The sequence below is a fragment of the Dermacentor variabilis genome, chromosome 1, assembly GCF_050947875.1.
Source record: "Dermacentor variabilis isolate Ectoservices chromosome 1, ASM5094787v1, whole genome shotgun sequence".
In the NCBI taxonomy this organism is placed as follows: domain Eukaryota; kingdom Metazoa; phylum Arthropoda; class Arachnida; order Ixodida; family Ixodidae; genus Dermacentor; species Dermacentor variabilis.
Genome location: NC_134568.1, coordinates 21,448,722 through 21,469,432, shown reverse-complemented (window position 1 = coordinate 21,469,432; position 20,711 = coordinate 21,448,722). Strand labels below are relative to the sequence as shown.

At 48.5% G+C, this 20,711-nt stretch overlaps 1 protein-coding gene across 3 annotated transcripts in view; it reads right to left on the bottom strand.

The window, feature by feature from the left end:
- Positions 1-11,153: 11,153 nt before the first annotated feature.
- LOC142575738 (nose resistant to fluoxetine protein 6-like) overlaps positions 11,154-20,711 on the bottom strand; it is a 191,958-nt gene continuing 182,400 nt past the window's right edge. For all 3 annotated transcript variants that reach the window (XM_075685344.1, XM_075685361.1, XM_075685353.1), the window contains 2 exons: positions 13,740-13,882; positions 11,154-12,505 (listed from right to left, as the gene is read on the bottom strand). In XM_075685344.1, coding sequence (XP_075541459.1) covers positions 12,200-12,505; positions 13,740-13,882 — 449 coding nt within the window. In that variant the 3' untranslated portion in view covers positions 11,154-12,199. The remainder of the gene's footprint in view (positions 12,506-13,739; positions 13,883-20,711) is intronic.

Sequence of the window (20,711 nt, the reverse complement as noted above, 5' to 3'; positions counted from 1 at the left end):
GGTGCCTTTCTTGAAGTACACCGGCCTTGTATGACCGCCTGTGACTGACTCAGTGATGAATGCTTGTGTGTGTAACAGTGCAAACTGTGAATTTGTTTCTTCCTTCTCCTCTTCTGATCCCCTTTTTTACTTCCCCATTGCGGGGTAGCCTACCGGGCTCAGCCTGGCTAACCTGCCTGCCCTTCCCTTGAGACTTCTCTCTCCCGGAAAGTTACACTACTATAGGGTGCCGGCCGTGGTGCAATTTTTTTTTGATTTGAGATGTGTGCTCAATGAAAATGCTACTGTCATCGTGTCACCCAAAGTTTCCTCTTGATTGCTTGTTCCTTTCGTCTGTCCCTTTTGTGCGTAGTATATGTATCCTTCTGTGTGGCCAGTTCCTCTCGTGGGTATACGAGCCACGTTTTGAAGCCACCACAACAACTCCGCTTACCCCATCCAGGATAAGTTCTAACTGCGTTGCGTATGTGCAGCGTGTCAGCCTTGTGGTCGTTCTTCCCCCCCCCCCCCGTCATTGCGAACGTCGGCGTTGCCATTGTCATCATTATACTTTTGCCGTGTCGCTGTCGTCATCCTGGTGTCATGCTCGCGCCGTCATCATTATTGTGTACGACGTTGTTAACGTCGCCATGTCGACCTCGTCTTCCTTGCTTCTTTTCTCTCACTCACTCTCTCTCTCTCTTTTAGGTTCTTTCAATCCCCCGGCCCTCCCCCATGCCGAGTAGCATATACATAATTATGGTACACACCCTGGCACAAATGTATGGGTTTTATTAAACTGGCTTTGTTTCTCTCGCTTCTGTATCCACGTTGTCTTGCAGGCGTTGTTATCGTTGTCGTTATCCTCGTCTTTGTTTGTGCTCGACGTCAGCAGACCAACCATAGATGTTTCTAGTGGCACGTAATGCCATACTCTAAATGGCCTTCTTTAATTTCTTTGGCGGATTTTACGGAAATTTGAATTTGTCACCAGATGCGATCCACCTGCCTTCTCATCAGTTAGATAATTTTCTTTTCCCGCCCTTTTACTCTCGCATCGGTGTCACAAGAACGCCTAAAGGGCTTATTCTCAGCTTGTGGGTATCGCATGCCAGTCTTATACGCAAGGGCTTTGTGATGAGATATGGTTTGATAAACAGGCAACGTATACATTCCTGTGCAGAGTTGGCCCACTCCTGTGATTTTCACCGAACCAAAAGATTGACCGCACGTGCGACGCCCTCCTCCACCGCCTACGTTTCGACGTAGCCTACACACATTGTATCTCAATTTGTGTCGTGAGATGATCTTCAGATTGCAGTTTCCGTGACAATCCTGGCACTTTGGTGGAGCAACTTAATTACAGAATGTTCTCAGTATGACCAGCTAGCAGCGCGTTGGCCTGCGCGACCATATGAACATCCTTGACAGATATCCTGTCAGTCAGCCAATTGCATGGATTGTGGTCATGCCCTGACAAGTAGAGGTGTGCCGTCAGTGCACCTTCGCATTTTTTTACTGGACCCTAAAATGGTGGACTGCCTGTGAGTGAGATTTCCTGATTTGCTTGATCTGCGCTGCTCTTGTTCTTCTTTTCAGCGCATTGAGATCTCGGCTGCGTTGTATCCCACGGTCATGTTCATGTACAAATCTGGTTGCGGCATAATGCGTATACATGAAAGGACTTGTGCGCACGTCACCTACCCCTACCCCGCCTAAATTTGCGTCTTGAATATAGAAAGTTATGTAGAGTTGAGGGGGTCTACTGCTCTTTCAATGCAGAGGTGTGCCGTGTCTGTCCATGCATTTTGCGTAAAAAGGATGTCTACAAATTGAGCATGCAAAATTTTGTATGGTGCTTTGCTCAAAACATAACATTGATTTGGTACTTAGTTATGATAGACATTGGATTTTACACGAAATAGCAATCTTGGTATTTGGTGTCAATATTATGAATCCGTGTTGGAACGCTATATACTGCTTGTGGAGCTTTCATCAAGATTATTATTACTCTGGTGAGTTGTTCTAGTGAAATGCAGGCACTGTAATGCGTAAAAGAAAGAGTTGGGCGCGCATTTTGAAGGTTACCGTTCTCGGAAACAGTCACACACAAAAAAACGCTGCTTATGGCTGTTAACAGCACTGCGCGTTCTGTGTAGTACATACTTCACGAATACCATGACAACAATCATCTGGAAGAAAAGAGCCGAGCCATTACAAATGATATGCATCAGGGAATGTTTCATAGTGGCGTACCCCTCCTGCAACGTAAGCAACCGACTGCGGTTTTGACGTCGTGGCGAGGCACGCATTGTTCGCGAAACAGGGCGCCCAGGGGCAATTGCCATGCATAAAGTATACTCGATTTACAAGGCAGCCTTGAAGAGGAAACTACAAATACATTCAGCATCACGATCTCTCGAACCTCCGGGGTTCAATTACTCAAACTGAGAACTATTCGCTTGATCAGTCCACAAAGTAGCACCTCGTACACCCGCTTCACAAAGAAGACATCGCAAGCGGCTTGCATGAATCAACTCGATCTTTTACCTTCTCCGGTGAATGATGATATCTTCTACTTGTATAATACTACTAATGTATAAGGCTTCGGCTGTGTAAGTTTCGCCTAACAGGTACATCATGACTGTTCCCCAAGCAACGAGCACCTAAAAATTGCTGAACTGTATTGAACATGTAGCTCTGAAAAGGGAATAAATATGGGTCCATGCCTTTTCGTAGGCTGCAAATAGCTGAAAGCTTCAGTTAGCTTTACTTCAAATTGCCGCCACTTAATATTAACTGTCGAAGGACGGCCTAATTTTGAGAAGCAGTTCAAAAAGACGTCTCTACGATGTGACGTCACCTCGCGGTGACAAGAAAAGGTTCAGGAAAAGCACACATTATCTCTATGTTTTAACTCTTTGCGTCTGCGAACCTATGGAAAACACTACGTCTACGTCACTTACATTAAAGCGTGCATGAAAGCGTGACTACGTTTTTTTTGTGCGCAGATGGCCTTCCCGTCGAGTTTCCAAGCGTCCTGCTCAGTCGCCATCTTTCTTGGTTAGGAAAGTAGCCTGCATCGTTTCTGACTTCGGTGATATCTTCGCGAAGCTCTATTTTTTTACGTCTTCGAGAGAACAGGAACAAGCGGCTGTCTGCTTAGCCGTCTACATTGCACTCTATGGCGAGTATTTGAAGAGCTCCTGAGTGCGTTTAGCGGACGAAGTCCGAGTACTAAAATGGGGAGAGAACCATAGAACGCTAGTGGCTTTAAAACGGGAGAAAAAGTCAAGGAAAGTCGGTTCTTTAGGACTGATGCGCTTGACGGCGTATACTTATTGATGGTGAGGACATTTAGGTAGCGTTTGTTGTTTCGTTGCGCCGAGCTCCGGTGACCGGCCCGTCTCTAGCGGTAATACAGACGGCCATACGTATATGCCGACGCGATATCTGTGGGCTGTCCTGTGTTTAGCCATGTCGGGCGATGGCGAAGCGGAAGTTTGCGGAAGACCTCGAGAAAAACTGCTTCTGCCGTAAAAACGTAGGCTGAGGTATACTGCCGTTGCCGTAGTGTCATGCAGATGTTATGGTTTCAGCACATATATAGTGGAGGCAAGCTTCTGTTCTCTTGTCCGATCTTCCTGTATTAAAATCTAGCCTTGCATCTGATTGTTTCCACGGTTAAAGAAAAAGAGCCAAACTTGCCTGAGAGGCTTTCCTTGACTGCGTGTGTTTGTTATTTGACTAAATTGATCCCCTTTGTTCCCCAATTCCCAGACCCAACCTGTGTAACTCTTTCGTGTGTGTGCGTTCTTTTTAACTTTGCATGGGTTTTGCCTGTTCGCACACTGTCCTTACCTAAATAACACCACAGAAACTGCGGATTCGCATGCTATTTGTACCGTAAGCGAAACGGTCTTTGGCATGATAAGAGTAACTCAACAATTCTAATATTCTGCACGCCTTCTTTTCAATTCTGAATAACACAAGCTATCTCTCTCTTTTCATTCGTTATCATGACACGATAGCGGCAAAAATTGCGGCCCTTCGGAGCCCCTGATGGCTTTTTAGGGGGTAGTCGGAGCCATGTCGATATGGCCGCACTGGCGAGCGTTCTGTGGCGTGGCAGTCAGGTAAGGGCGCGTGGTGGTTGCGCTTTTTCCGTACCATGCACATGAGCAACACTGGGAGCGCGGCCTATTTTGCCCTGGTCATAGCCCTTTTTTGCCACCATTTTGGCGCATGACCATTGCCATGGATCCGTCACATCACACTCACAGCAGCGTTTTGGCTTCCAGTAAGATATAGATAGAGAGATGCAGACTTTAATGTTAAGCTTGAGGTGGTAGCATGATTGATCGGTAGGCATGCTCGAGGTGCTGGGTGATAAATATGGTGTACACAGTGATCACGTGAACAAACAAACATAAACGAAATAAAGCTATTCACAAAGTTTCGCTTGAGGCTTGTAGACCTTATAAACACCAGCAGCGCTTTTGTAGCGCGAAACACGCGGGTGGTGCTTCCCCATGGACCGAGAATGTGCTGCAGCTCCAAGCTCTCTCTCTCTCTCTCTCTCTCTCTCTCTCTCTCTCTCTATATATATATATATATATATATATATATATATATATATATATATATATATATATATATTGTAACGCACAGTTGAGTGACGGTGCTTTAATCACTTTACGTTGGGCTAACTTGTGCCCGACAAACAGCTAAACGAGAGCCTCATTAGAATGTCCACAGTCATTTCGCAAGAGTCCCGCACCTCTTCTTCTCCCCTCGTGTCCCGCGCTGATGACACGCTGCTCCGATTGCGCGTGCCTTGTGAGCCTGTTGTGAGCCTGTGTGAGCCGCTTCACTGCCGCTGTCTTTCGCAGGTAGCAGTAAACAACTGGACGGACGCCGGAGGCGGCTGGCGCGCGTAATTTGAAATCATCTTGTGTTTATATATATATATATATATATATATATATATATATATATATATATATATATATATATATTCAGTGCGCTATAGTGGCGAAGAAGTAAGACGAAGAATAAAGGAGTGTTCGGGCGACCGTGTTTGTCTCCATACGCAACCTCCTGCTCGTGTCACACGAGTCGACAGGATAAAAACCTGGCGGTCACTTCATCGGCCTCACACCATCATGCAAGTACTCAACACCACGCCGTGAACCCTGAGTGCACAGCTCTACCACCGACACCGACCAGCATTATGACCGCATCACTGCAAGCCTCATACATACGCAAGTAAACCGGATCAGCGGACGATGGGCCGGTGGAAGAGTGGTTCCGCCTCTTTGAGCTCCACGCAACCGCTGGATCATGGTCGGAAATAGATAGGGTCGCCAACTTTAATGATTACGTCACCGGTGAGACATTTCGCTTCTACCTAACGAACATATTTGATAACAATCAATCGCGGGAGAATAACAAGGGAGAGATGATCAGTTGATTTAAGGTATGCGCTGCGGACTCCCTCATTATCCAACAGCTGGAAACATTACAACTGTGTCGACGCAGTCGCCCACAGTGTCCACGTAGCAATCATCATCAGTTCCAACCAAAACCACGTATGACCATATCGTCGACAACTTTCCCATTTAGTGATAAAACCGAGAGGAAGACGCACAAATGCATGCCTTTCACAATGATAACGACCGCGGAAGCATTTTCGCCATCTACGCTCTCGACATATGACGTGCTCACACCGTTGTCTTGTACGCGCGGCTCGCCACCTGGTTTCTCGTCGCGTGAAACTTTAACAGCTTTCAAACAACGCCACATCTCAAGCACAGCTGTTACTTATTCTGATGAAACGAAGCCAACTTGCTTACTGTCAGGACAAAATCAAAATACCAGCACCAACACACATAGCTTTCAAGGCGAAGATAATTTGGAGCCATATACACCTAGACATCTAGCTGCTTCGCGACTCTCAAGCCTTCTTCGGCGTACTACCCCTCAACAAGACGCTGCCAGTGCTGAAGCGTCGCACACGCATAGCAGCGTCACGCACTGTGGAAATACCGAAGCGCCTATTCATCATGTCATTGCGGCAGCCTCGGAAGAGCCTTCTGAGAAGGCTGCCACACTGCACTCGCCACCAGAAAAATCTCACAAAAAGGAGCAGTGTACACACTGCTCATTCATCTCTACGCCCATTAGCGCCAGCAATCAAAGGCATATTCAGATAGGTACGCTCCCTCAGCAACTGTCGCAACAACATCACAAAGATCGACATCCGCAACTTCAACAACTTCAGCGACCACGACGGCGACTTCGGCACAGACGATGACGAAGAGTGCCGCCGAAAGCACGAATGCGACAAGGAAGACGCGAACTCGCCAACCAACTATAAACGAGACAAACTCAAATAACTTTTTTTTTTAGTAAAAAAAAGAACGTTACCAAAAACCTCTTGAAGGCCATCAGTCAAGACTGCGCCTATTACGAGGACAACTGCGACAGCACCGCATGCGACGGTGAAAAGGACACGCGCACTTTCCCGACATTTTGGAGCAACAGATGCGTACGCCTCAACGCCCCAGTACACCTAACATTGGACAGGAAGACACCGCGTGTCTACAAGACGCAACGACACTTGAGCTTCCACGGCTGCCATGTGTCCAAACCTTCCTTCATCGGGGCATGCATCTGTCATCCTGAGTTCAACAGCCAGCCTCGGCCACCTAAACTCTGCTGGACGCCACCGGACTGCCAGACTGACATCGTTCATGTGAAGACATTAGGACGGTATCGTCCGCCCCTGTACGTATACGGCTCTCTCCGAGGGAGGGGAAGCGCGTGAGGAACCGCACAAGGACGGTACGGTGCACTGGTGGTGAAGGAGAAAGACCAAGAATAAAGGAGTGTTAGGGCGATCATGTTTGTCTCTCCGTCCGCAGCCTCCTGCTCCTGTTGTATATATATATATATATATAACACTCCTAGGGTTAGCTCTAGTAGTGATGGGAAGACGGCGCCGCGGTAGCTGAATTGGTAGAGCATCGCACGCGTAATGCAAAGACGTGGTGGATCGTTACCCACCTGCGACAACTTGTGTTTTCATCCACTTTCAATCCCATTAATTTATAATTTCTTTATTTCAATTAGTAAGTACAAGTAGTGTCCCCTGTGTTGTCCTTGGTGTCATTGTTGGCTTCTTACGATATATATATATATATGTAACCAACAAACAGAAACACCAAAGACAGCATAGGAGAAATTACTTCTACTTATTAATAGAATTTCACAATTATAAATTAATGGAAAAAATGAAAGTGGGCGTAAAAGCACTGGCCGCAGTTGGGATACGAAGCCACGTCTTCGCATTACGCGTGCGATGCTCTTACCGATTGAGCTACCGCGGCGCTGTTTTCCCATTCCCTTTCAGGGGGATTTATGTCTATCTACTAGAACTAACCCTGGGAGTGTTAGCCAGCGCCGCAACTCACAAGCCTTGGCGGCGGATGTGGAACATCCTTTCTGCCGCAGACGTCACGTGCACATGAACTTCTCGGGTGGAGGCAACTGGTCAATGAACCCACACACGCTACCTGAAGTTGTTTTTTCGTCCACTTTCATTTTTTTTCATTAATTTAGCATTTAGTTCAATGAATAAATGCAATTTCCCCTATGCTATCCTTGATGTCTTTGTTGGTTTGTTTGATATGACTAATAAAAAGCGGGTCCCTCAGTTTCCTTTCTTCTCGTCATATATGTGTGTGTGTGTGTGTGTGTGTGTGTGTGTGTGTGTGTGTGTGTGTGTGTGTGTGTGTGTGTGTGTGTGTGTGTGTGTGTGTGTGTGTGGGTGTGTGTGTGTGTGTGTGGGTGTGTGTGTGTGTTTTCACGCACGAAAACAGGTGGAAAAACTAGGGTGTAGTTTTTATCTGAGAGACTCGCTTTTAAAGCGGGAAACTGAAAATATTGCAACGGATTGCGCTTAAAATTTTCCCTATATTCACGGAATTTCTAGACTGTATCCCGTGCTGTTGTTTTAGAAATCTGGGAAATATGTCACTTAGCGGCAGTATGACGCCCTGGAATGCTCCGATGAGTAACTTTCTACAAAAGCTGTATTTAACCTGCACAGAACAAACATTTATCGCTCGTCACTCAGAACATTGCTTCGTACTCCGAATAAATATAAACACCCATGTCTCGCATAATTTACCGAAAATGCTGGGGGAAAACAACTAAATGCAGTGTATAACACATAAATATTGGGAGAAAGCGAGTATTCAGCAACTGTTTTCAGACCAAATAAGCAACCTACACAGTTCCAATTTTTGGTACACGTCACCAAATAGTGGCCCTGATTTTTTCAAAATATGAAATATGACCTGTTTTCGCTCCTAAGTGTAGCTCTTATTTAGAAACCGCCTGTAAATGGAAGTGGACAAAGTCAGAAGTGACACGTGCTTTTATAAAAAATTCAAGTTAGCGTTCTATTGGTATTGAAATGACTCAGGACGTTCGACCAAGGCCATTCTCGCGAACATATATGCGATAAGTAGTGATTACACAAAGCAATTCGACAGTTACACCTGTAAGAGGTTTGATTTGAATTTTGTTGATACGGTAGTGAGAATGCAACGCTATGTAGGCTAGCTCTAGACGGGGATTCAGTAGGTCCAGCATTCCATAGATTTCATGACGTAAGGCACACCAGTCGTTGGGCGTGGCTGTTTGTAATACTTGATCCGGACATACCCCTCGCCCGCCGGCTAAATATAGCGAGCTGACTGTGTTTCAAAATACGGATATAGCGGTGCCAAAAAACTGGGCATGGTGCAAGTAACGCAAGCTGACATCTGTTAGGGCGGGAACTGCCCAGCGCCAGGCCTTCTCCGCAACGCGCGAGCGCGCATGTGGCGAATCCCGGGCATCATTCATTACAGCGTGCCTCGACGAGGCACATAGGACAATCCTCGCTGCTCAAGCAGTGGATACGTAGTAAAGAAAAGCATTACTTACGTTGCCACTCTATTACGAAAAAAAAATTTTGCTTCAGCTGTAGCTTTGTTAGACTTTCCAGAATGCAGATGAAAGGGAACATTTCATGTGTGTTGAAATAGCGATTCTTGGAAACGTGCCAGTCTATCAGAACTTTACTGACCTTATATTGTTCACCTGCTGAAGAATCCCCTTCGTGAATCCCGTTCTCAGTGGATAGGATTAGCGTGTCCGCTATTCCGGCAAACGGAAGTGGTTTGGGCGGATTGCCGGATGGGTGGGGCATAAACGTGAGCGACCGGAACGGTGCAGCCGCCTGGTGGCGTAGAGCTCAGCCAGACAAACACGCAGCTAAAATTGCAGTAAGCTACTATATTCTGCTTCGCTGCTGGTGCAAATGTTCGGCAGCGGCGTAATTGTACACACGATTGCGCCTCTGTCGAAAATTTACACCAGCAGCTAAGCAGAATATAGTGGAGGATTTTACTGCGTCCGGTATTACGGCAAGCGCGGGCGCTTTGCCGGTTGAGCGGGGACGTAAACGTGAGCGGCCAGATTGGTGGCGCCAGCTGGTGGGGCAAAGCTCAACCATACAAACACAAAACCAATTACTATAGTCTAATTAGCTGCTGTTATAAATTTTCGACAGCGGTGTAATCGTATTCACCATTACGCCGCTGCCGAAAATTTGCACCAGCAGCGAAGCAGGATATACTGGGTTACTGCAATTTTAGCTCTGTGTTGAACTCTACGCCACCAGGCGGCTGCACCGTTCCGGCCGCTCACGTTTACGGCCCTGGCAATCCGCCCAAACCGCCCCCGTTTGCCGGATCAAAATCTGCTGTGTTTGTGTGGTTGAGTTTTGCACCAACAGCTGGCGCCACCAATCTGGCCGCTCACCTTTATGCCCCGCTCACCCGGCAACCCACCCGCGCTTGCCGGAATACCGAACGCACTAAAATTCTGCAAGAAAAGTTAGCGTTCTTGAACCCAAATCCTGTGTTTCCTTTCACATTGGCACACCTTGTACCTTGATGCGTACATAGTGTGGACATGCCTTTAATGCAACAGAAGGGCCCAATCCAAGAAACGACTAAATGGGGAAAAGGCTTAGTTGCACTGCACTTCAGAACTCTACAAGATCTGTGCGCCTCGGAAGCAGCCAAGCTACGCGACATGCGTGAAACTGTCGTCCATTATCCTTAGCTCCTACCCTATAGACTGACGCTTGTTTCAGACCACTATGCGCCGTCTGTCAAAAAAGAAAGAAAGGCAGAAAAAATGGGGGGGGAGAAGAAAACTGTACCCTACAGCGTCTTTGGCAGGGTACAGTCACCAGTGCTTGTCTGCTCTGATAGTGTGTAAACTGGGGCTTTAGACAGGTTTTGTCAGTTATGATTTGAGTACTTTCTGTGGTTGTGGAGACGTTCGTACCATCTGAAAGGGGCCAGCACCGTAGCAAGCCTTTATGCTGAGTTGCATGTCGGCTCCCTTCAGCCCCGACGACCGCAGTACGGCCACAAGCACTCATACCTGGCCCTGCCGCGATCGCACTGAGATGCACTGAACTGTTTTGAAAAGGACAGGACGACAGTACATGAAATATACGTGTTACACATGGTGGTTCAGTAGCAGCATATGCTTAGACCTTTGGATATTTGGATAATAGAAAACCACTTACAAACGGTTGTTTAGAAAAAGATGCTGGAATTCTGCGTACTTTGACATGCGAGATTCTTGAGCATTCTGTTTAAATTGGGTTGTCACGTCCTGGCGGAACAGACACGTTTGAGCAGTTCACATGAGCTCGTACTTGACAGCGGCTCAGTAAACGTTGGCAGTCAACCGTATCCCATTTAGACGGTAGCGCTTATCCAGCGAAACCTGGTTGTTCCATAGGTTGTTGACTGAAGATATGAAAATTGGCACACAGAAGACACTGCCATGCAGGAAAAGGATATGAATAAGCGGTGTTCCCGCTTGTAGCGGCTAGACGCCACAGCGTAGGCGATAGAAGTGGCAGAGAAAGTGTGGTACATTTTGTACGTTTGTCATTTAGATGTGTATATGCGTACACGTTCCCCGTCACAACGCATAGACTGCAGGAATTTCAGGGCTTAAGCGCTCTACATGTACTCAGTACCTCACATTCTTGTGGTCGGAAGAAAAAGGGGAAAAAGAAAGAACGACTCAGCGAGATGTGTAACCGCGTTTACCATGGCGGCTGCAATTATTCACACACCGACACCAGTCCATGGCACATATATTAAAGCACACACACACTGTAAGACGCTATGTGCTGTCCGCACAGTTAAAGTGGGCAAGAATATGTGTCCGCAGCTTACGCGCACTGCACATGAAGAAGTCCGTCTGGTGCTGTACTCGAAACGAAGCTCGCGTAATCGTGCAGCTGAGATCCTGTTTCCGGAGCACGATGCCTGTCAACCAAACACCCGGCACCGACGACTTTGTGCGCCCAAGCTTGCATGAGGTTCTCTCTCGTCCCAAGGGCAGATGTGATTTTCGTTGTGTGGACATCGCTACTGCGCATGCGGACACAGCATTTTGCGGCGGCATATGCTATTAAGAGTACGTGACGGACTGCAAGCCGCGGAAAATGCATCGCAAACACTGGTAGCCATGTAGTACTGATGCAGCTAACGAAAACTAATCCTGTCGTCACTGATACCACAGATGCATCGCTCTGAAACAGCAGAGATGTTGGGCTGCAAAAGGGCCTTCATGTTTCCAACATGAAGCCGAAGAGCATCTTTAAAGCGAGGCAGCTCATGCGGGTTCAATTGTTTGTATACAACAGCCACCAGATGTCCAAGCTTGCGGAAGGCGTTGTACCTTATCAGTCTACTCGACATCGTAAGCCCATATTTGGGCGGAAGCTGTGCGTAAGGATGCAAACAGTTCGTTCCGGTCAAATTCGTTCCGGTCACAGATGCTCGCCGTTCTGTTGGTTACAGCGCACGTCTTGGTGCCGTCCCTCCGCTCCTCGATTCCGGGATGACTGTTTGGCCACTTGAAGCTTGTGCAACGTCGCATTTCTTAAAAGGAGAAAAATGAGCGTGTGCGCGAAGGGCGGCTGCAGTAGACGGTGCAAAGATGTCTCGCCGCTGCGGGAAGTGGTAGACACGACGCGTGCGTCTCTGACACACACGCTGCGCCTGCAGTTCACTTGGAGATCACAACGCGCAGACCGAGTTTCATGCCGTGGCAGAACAGCAGGTAAAGCTCAAAGGTGCACCGACGCGACTCCGATTTTTTCCTGGGGCACGTCGCCGTTCCTGACGGGCATGTCCAGGGCGCTGTTCGCCGTCGCCATGTTTCGGCGCCGCAGCTGCTGCTTCTTGATGCTGCTGCCGCCGCGGCTGCTGTTCGCACGCGATGGCGTGTCAGCAGGCGGCGCCGCTCGGAGGCTGCACCCGAGCAGCTTCTCTATGAAGTCCTTGCACAATTTCCGGAACGGTGCCTCGAAGGCAACGTAAAATACGACGGCCACTCCCATGCTGACGGCCAGGTTGCCCGAGAACAGGTAGAGCTGTAAAGAAAGACAGGGTTTGTGGGTTAGAACATGCTCCATTATGTTTTTGTCCCCGCCCTCACCACCGCCTCTCCGGTCCTTCTCTCGGGCGGGTGCTCACTAATTCCTCCATAGTTTCCTAGGTCTAGACTAGAAAATGTGTCCACACGTTAGAACATGACCGATGCGATCAAGTACATTGGTAAGCTCCCCGCTCGAAGGCCGTTGCCATACGCAAGAGGATTAGTGGCCGAGATAATAGACTAGATTGACTGGTCTCTATTTGCCATAATGGGACAGCGCGTGTAAATTTGCTTCTTGATATTGTCATCGACTGCGGCGAAAGCTAACGGCAGAAGCTTCTTTTTCACGATGCTCGTTAACGCTAAGAACACGTACACAGTAAGAGTCAGCCGAAGCTATACGTATGCATCTGCGCAGTAATGTTTGTTTTATGCTCTAGAAAAAAAAAACGAAAAATTTTCGTCCACAGAAAAGAGCACGGAACCACAGAGACAATCTGAAAAACCCGTAGGGGTTTCATTTGTAGATGCGTTCTATTTTTGCTTGGATTAATTTTTGTTTCTTTTGACGAAAGCCTCCACCTTGCGTGTTTTCACACTTGTGGTTTACGTATGCAGTACAGACTTTCATCTTCTATTGATCTCTGCAATACTTCATCATAATAAGTACTCCTACGAGCAAAAGTATAAGGACCAGGGATTCCGCGATAAAGTCAATTTGCTACTCCGCCTAAAAATTTAACTTGAAATTGAGGACTGCTCTTCCCACTTGGCATTGCGAACTTTCCCGTGCATCCATCAATTTCAGCTTGTGCGTCTGAATTACGATTAAATGAAGTTTTTTTCTGTTAGCCTGTGGCCCATGTACACTTGTGCTCACGGTTGTACGTGTACTTTCATGTAATATTTAATCTTTGCGTTGAAACTTCAATATAAAGTCTCCTGTGTACTTTCCTATCAACTGACTATCGCAGTCGACCAAAGAGGCCCCAGGTCTCAATGGCAAGAAAAAAAAAACGGTTGAATGAAAATTTTTTTGTATACGTCATCACTGAACAAGTGAAGTAAATGTATCGCTGCAGTGGTGCCTCTACAAGGCGCCACATAAGTGGCGATAACAATGCCGAATTAACGAGCAGGCTACGCAAAGAAGGTTGTTCGTCCCTGTCATCGACTCCACCACCCATACGCCGTTCGCATTTGGACTCCACTATTGCCGAGTCTCTCACCATGGACATGTGGCTTCCGAATATCCTCTCGCGGATAGTCCACATCTGGAAGTCGAGTACCACCGGATGCGCCAGGTACACGCCGTACGTCAGCCGGCTGAGCGGAAGCCACGCCTTCCACGAGAGCACCTGGTTTACCAGCGCTGCGTAGCGTTGCACGATTTCTCACAAAGTGGTCGAGGCCCAACAAAGGAAAAAAAATAACGAAAGGAAAAAGGTAGTCATTCCTACTTCCCCCCATCACCTCTTGAGATACTCCTAAACAGCCAAAACACCAGCGTTGCATGACTTCGCGGAAACGATGAAAATAAGGAGCAATGAACTGAGGCAATAACCCAGCAATCAGTTTAGCCGGACTCATGCGCCCCTACATCACTATCTCTTGAATGGGAAAAAGAAACTGCCATCCGCCCCTCTGTAGCACGAAGCTACAAAGGGAAACCCATACAGATTTCTCAAAAAGAAAGCTTCGCAGTTGAATTCACCCTGGTCAGGGCATTTCTCTTCAACTGCGAAGCTGTCGTTCTGAGACACCTGGACGCTTTTCCTTTGTAGCTTTGTGCTACAGAGGGGCGGATGTGAGTTTTATGCCTTTCATGAACTTTCCTCCATCTTGCAGATTTCCACAGAACTGGTTTACCATATTTGCTATGTCTTGTGCAAGGTTTGTTGCACAACCACTTAATTTTGTTGTGTTAGGATCATAATGTGCGATATATATATATATATATCGATATATATATATATATCGATATATATATATATATATATCTATCTATATATATATATATATATATATATATATATATATATATATATATATATATATATATATATATATATATATATATATATATATATATATATATATAAAATTTTACATAACGACGGTCTCGAATCCGGCATTGATGCCTTCAGGTAGCATATGTGGGTTTATTGACCAGTTGCCTTCACCCAAAAAGATCACGTTCTCGTGACGCCTGCGGCAAAAAGGACGTTCCACGTCCGCCGCCAAGGTCTGTGAGTGCTGGCGCTGGCTAACACTCCCAGGGTTCTACTAGGGCACATTAATACCCAAGAAAGTGGATGGGAAAACGACGCCGCGGTAGCTCAATTGGTAGAGCTTCGCACTATTTGGATCGGACTGCTGGTACGATCTGTTGGGAACTCGGCGCTGACGCCCGTGGTTGTACCTGGGTCGCAAGCCCCAAGGGTAGCGTTGGCCTGGCGGCCTGGGGTACAACTCGAAGCATCCGAAGGTCCCGGCAAAGCATGAGTCGACTGGTAACAACGAAACAACTTGTTTATTTTAACATCGCAAAGAGTTGGCGGTCAGGTTTGACCGAAGTAGAGAGACGGGAGAGCACTTCACTCAGCAGAAGAAATCGGAGCCCTCCTCTGGCGTCCGGGGGCAGCTGTTTTTATACTCTCGCAGTTGAGGGCAAGAAGGAACCCCTCAAAAGACGAGCACGTGAATGTACAATGGGCTAATGGTGACGCACACTGTCGTAGCGACGCCGTAGCACCATGTCGTGGCGCTGCGCACGATCTCGTAGCACCTGGTCGTGGCGCTGCGCAGCACACTGTCGTGGCGCTGCGCAGCACACTGTCGTGGCGCTGCCGGTCGGACACAATGACTGTAACGAGAAGATGGTCCCTGCTTTGGCATCGCCTGTTTCGGGCACAATGACTGGAACGAGATCCCTGCTTTGGCATCGCCTGTTTCGGGCCCAATAACTGGAATGAGATCCCTGCTTTGGCATCGCCTGTTTCGGGCACAATGACTGGAACGAAATCCCTAGGCGGTCGCATCGCCGCAGACGCGCCTGGAAACACCTGGCGATGAGTGTTGCGGTGACGACGATCGGGCCAAAATGTCCGCCGCCCCGCCGCCGTCGCGCCGGCAAAACCACGTGTCGCAGGCGAAACGCAACAGACCGCCCCGCCGGGGAAAGGAGATCCCGATGGACAGGGGACTGCATCCGCTGTCCGGAGGGATGTCGCTCGATGATGCACATAACCGAAGTCGGGCGTCCCTTGACGTTTCTTGAGCGCAGCGCACAGAGAAGGCCTCGTTCTCTCGTTCAGGTTCGCACGGGACACTGCAAAGTGACTTCGGGAGAGTTCACATTTTTGTTCTCGTTCCCGGCAAGCGTTAGAACTACGCTGAAAACTCAACCGCTCAGTCAGCAAGCACGGCACAACCCTCACTAAGCCCTGCCAGGCTCTTTCCCCTTTTTATACCACTGCCTAGTTCCTTACAGTAGTCTAGCATCACTCAGAACGCGTCCACAAATTGAAAAATTGCACTAGAAAGCATATCATCACTTTGAAACACTAAACAAAAGCAATATGTTAAAAAAAATCCTGCCTCAGGAAGAAAAACATCAGTAACAAACAATTTTGAGGCTGATTCCTACGTTAGGGGCTTCGACTTAAGCCATCGGCGTTACCGTTGAGACTCCCCTTTTTGTAACGCACCTCAAAGGAATATTGTTGTAAAGCGAGGCTCCAGCGCAGGAGGCGGCCATTTTTGGGAGAGATGGTCTGCAGCCATTGGAGAGGGCAGTGATCTGTCTCAATGATAAACCTCGAGCCGGCTAGATAGCATGACAATTTCTGAACGGCCCACACGAGACATGCACACTCTTTCTCGGTGGCGCTATACGCCTGCTCACGACTGGTCAGCTTACGACTAGCATACAGGACGGGGTGTTCTACTTCTCCATTTTCCCGTTGGCACAGTACAACGCCCATGCCTCGCTCACTAGCATCGCACTGAACAATGAACCCTTTTGTATAGTCTGGCGATCGTAGCACAGGCTGGCTTGTTAGGGCACTCTTTAGGGCGCTAAAAGCTCTTTCCTTTGTCTCGTCCCAGACGACTGTTTGAGGCTCTGTCTTTCTTAGAGCATCCGTCAGGGGAGCCGCGATATCAGAGTACCTAGGGATGTACCTCTGATAGTAGCCGGCGACACCTAAGAACGACCGAATATCGGTCTTTGTGCGCGGTTGCGGAAAGTCTCGCACAGCGGCCACTTTTATTTCAGAGGGGCGGCGACGACCCTGACCAATCACGTGACCGAGGTAGACAACCTCGGCCTGTGCTAACTGGCACTTAGGAGCCTTTACTGTCAAGCCTGCTTCGCGCAGGCGGGTTAGCACTGCCCGCAAGTGTGTCATATGCTCAGACCAGGATGCGGAGAATATCGCTACGTCGTCTAGATACGGTAAAGCGAATTCTTGCTGTCCCCGCAACACTTTATCCATGAGACTTGAAAAACAGTATGGCGCGTTCTTCAAACCAAAACTCAACACTTTAGGACGGAATGTTCCCATTGGTGAAATGAACGCCGCATACCTACTAGCCTCTTCTGTAAGTGGAACCTGCCAATAACCCCTGACAAGATCTAGGGTGGAAATAAACTGAGCGCTACTAACTTTCTCAAGGCGCTCCTCGATGTTAGGGATCGGATAAATTTGATCCTTAGTGATGGAATTAAGCCTGCGGTAGTCGACGCAAGGACGAGGTTCCTTGCCCGGTACCTCAACTAAAATCAAAGGGGAGGTATAATCACTCTCACCTGCCTCAATAACACCGAGCTGTAGCATTTTCTTTACCTCAGCCTCCATAATATCGCTCTGGCGGGGTGACACCCGATACGCCTTGGATCGTACTGGCTCTGTGGAGGTAAGTTCTATATCATGAGTAAGTACAGAAGTCCTACCAGGCCTCTCAGAGAACAGACCTTGAAACTCTTGTAATAGCTGGTGTAGTTCGGTTTTCTGCTCGGGCGACAGCGGTGCTTTACTGATAAGGTCACTAATGACTTGACCGGTGTCTTCCCTGTTCGTCACTGAGCCTAGTCCCGGAAGCTCGACCGGAAGCTCTTCAGGAACGTTTACCATCATGCACACCACTGCTTCCCTTTGTCTATAAGGTTTGAGCAGATTACAGTGGTAAACTTGCTGTGCTTTCCGCTTTCCTGGCAGACTTACCACGTAGTTAACGTCCGACAGTTTCTGAACAATTCGTGCTGGGCCCTCCCACTGCACGTCTAGTTTGTTGTTTAGCGATGTGCGCAATATCATGACCTCATCGCCAACCTCAAAACGACGGGCCCTGGCTGTCCGATCATAATAAACCTTGGCCCTCTGCTGGGCCTTTGTCATTGCTTCACCTGACAACTCCTGTGCTCTTCTTAAGCGTTCGAGGAGCTTAAGCACGTACTCCACCACGACTGGGTCGTCGCCCCTACCTTCCCATGATTCTCGAAGCATGCGAAGCGGAGATCGAAGCGAGCGACCGTACACCAGTTCAGCTGGCGAAAACCCCGTAGCCGCATGCGGCGCGGTCCTTAAAGCAAACATCACCCCAGGCAGACACAGCTCCCAGTCAGTTTGATGTTCAAAACACAAGGCTCTCAACACGCGCTTCATGACGGAGTGGAGCTTCTCAACGGAATTCGACTGTGGGTGGTACACTGAGCTGTGTAGCAGCTTTACCCCACACCTTTCGAGAAAAGTTGTCGTCAAAGCGCTAGTAAACACTGTGCCCTGATCTGATTGAATTTCTGCAGGAAAACCAACTCGCGCAAATATGGACAGTAGTGCATTAACTATCTCAACTGAGCTGAGTTCTTTAAGCGGCACTGCTTCAGGGAACTTTGTCGCTGGGCAGATCACAGTCAAAATGTGTCTGTACCCCGTGGCTGTTACCGGCAGAGGTCCCACTGTATCAATAACGAGCCGTCTAAAAGGCTCCGTAATGATAGGTACCAATTTCAACGGCGCCCTCGATTTGTCCCCTGGTTTGCCCACCCGCTGACAAGTGTCACATGTCCTCACGAAATGGTCTGCGTCCCGAAAACACCCTGGCCAATAGTACTCTTGCAAGAGACGGTCCTTAGTTTTCTTAACTCCTAGGTGTCCGGACCACGAACCCCCATGTGACAAGCGCAACAGATCCTGACGATAGCATTGAGGCACGACCAGCTGGTCGAACTCCACTCCTCGACGGTCTAGATACTTCCGGTACAGGACTCCACCTCTTTCCACAAAACGCGCAGTTTTCCTGGCGATACCTTCTTTGACATTGCAGCGCACGTTTTCCAGGCTGCCATCCTTTTTTTGCTCGGCTATCAAAGCCGTCCGGCTGACTTTTAGCAACCTATCAAGTCCGTCTGACGTAGGCGCGATGAGCAAATCAGTAGATAGCTCTTCTAACTTTCCCGCGTCGGGATTTTCCTCTCCAGTATCTGGCGCCTTTAACGTTACAGACTCAAGTCTATTCAGTTCGGGCGTGCTCTGAATATCAGCTTGCTGCGCCTCTGACCCTTTTTCGTTGTTTGATAACGTCGGCCCCGCAACTACCGCCTTTGCAGCGAGCTCTCGAACCTTCGATCTGGTTAAGGCCTGAACACTAGCTTCACCAAACAAAAGCCCCTTCTCGCGCAGGAGGTGATCGGACCTGTTTGAAAATAGGTACGGGTACTGGGGTGGCAGCATAGATGACACTGCCGCCTCCGTCTCAAGCGCTCCGAAAGGTCCTTCAATAAGCACTTTTGCTACCGGCAGACACACGCTATGAGCTTCCACGGCTTGCTTGATCCACGCGCACTCGCCCGTGAACATATGGGGTTCTACGTAAGACGGGTGAACTACATCCATCGTAGCTGCGGAATCGCGAAGCACTCGGCACTCTTTCCCGTTTACGAGGAGGTCTCGCATGTAAGGCTCAAGAAGCTTCATGTTCTCGTCAGTGCTGCCTATTGAAAAAAACACAACTTTTGGTGTTGTTTCCGGACACTGCGCCGAAAAGTGACCCGGCTTCTGGCACGTATAACAAACGCCCGCTCGCCTCATCTCGAACCGCTTTCTGCGTTCGGCTTCGGCTGCCGTCTCTTTACGTTTGGTCGGATTGCTTTCACTCGCATCCTCACTACGCGTGTCCCCCTTAAATCTCATGGGCGTGAACCTTGGCCTCTCAGACTTGGAGCCAAATTCACCCTTTTGACCGTCCTTAGCTCCGCGAGCTCGACGCGTCACAAACTCCTCGGCTAGCTCAGCGGCTCTAGCCACCGTACTCACGTCTGGCCTATCCAAGACCCAGTATCGCACGTTCTCCGGTAACCGACTATAAAACTGTTCTAGCCCGAAACACTGCAGAACTTTATCGTGGTCACCAAACGCTTTCTCTTCTTTGAGCCACTCCTGCATGTTCGACATAAGCCTATACGCAAACTCTGTATATGACTCACTTTTGCCTTTCTCATTTTCCCGAAACTTCCGACGGAACGCTTCCGCAGACAGCCGGTACTTTTTTAGCAGACTCGATTTTACTTTGTCGAAATCCTCTGCTTCCTCTCTATCCAAGCGAGCGACTACGTCGGCCGCCTCGCCGGGTAACAAAGTGAGCAAGCGCTGTGGCCACGTTTCCCGAGAGAACCCCTGCTTCTCGCACGTTCGCTCAAAGTTAACCAGGAACAAACCAATGTCCTCTCCAAGCTTAAACGGCCGCATCAGGTCAGTCATTTTGAACAATACGCGTTCTCCTGCACCGTGTGCCTGACTTCCATTACGAGCGCGTTCCATCTCTACCTCGAGACGCTTCATTTCCAAAGCGTGTTCGCGCTCTTCTTTTTCTTTCTGCTCTTTAAGTTCGCGCTCCTGTCTTTTTGACCTCTCCTCAATAGTCTCAAGGCATTCCGACAGCTCGTCATCCTCAGCCTCTAACTCAAGAATAGCCGTTATCAGTTCCGGTTTTCTTAGTTTGTCTGAGACATCCAGACCCAACTCTCTTGCAAGCTCCAACAATTTCGGTTTGCGCAACGACTTCAAATCCATGGCTGCTCTGAATGCTGCTTTCTCTACTGCTTACTATTGTCTTGCCGCAAACTAACCCGGCCGCAACGACAACCACAATTACCAGCTCTGTTTCTGACACTAACAAAAGCCTGGCAAAGCTCAGTA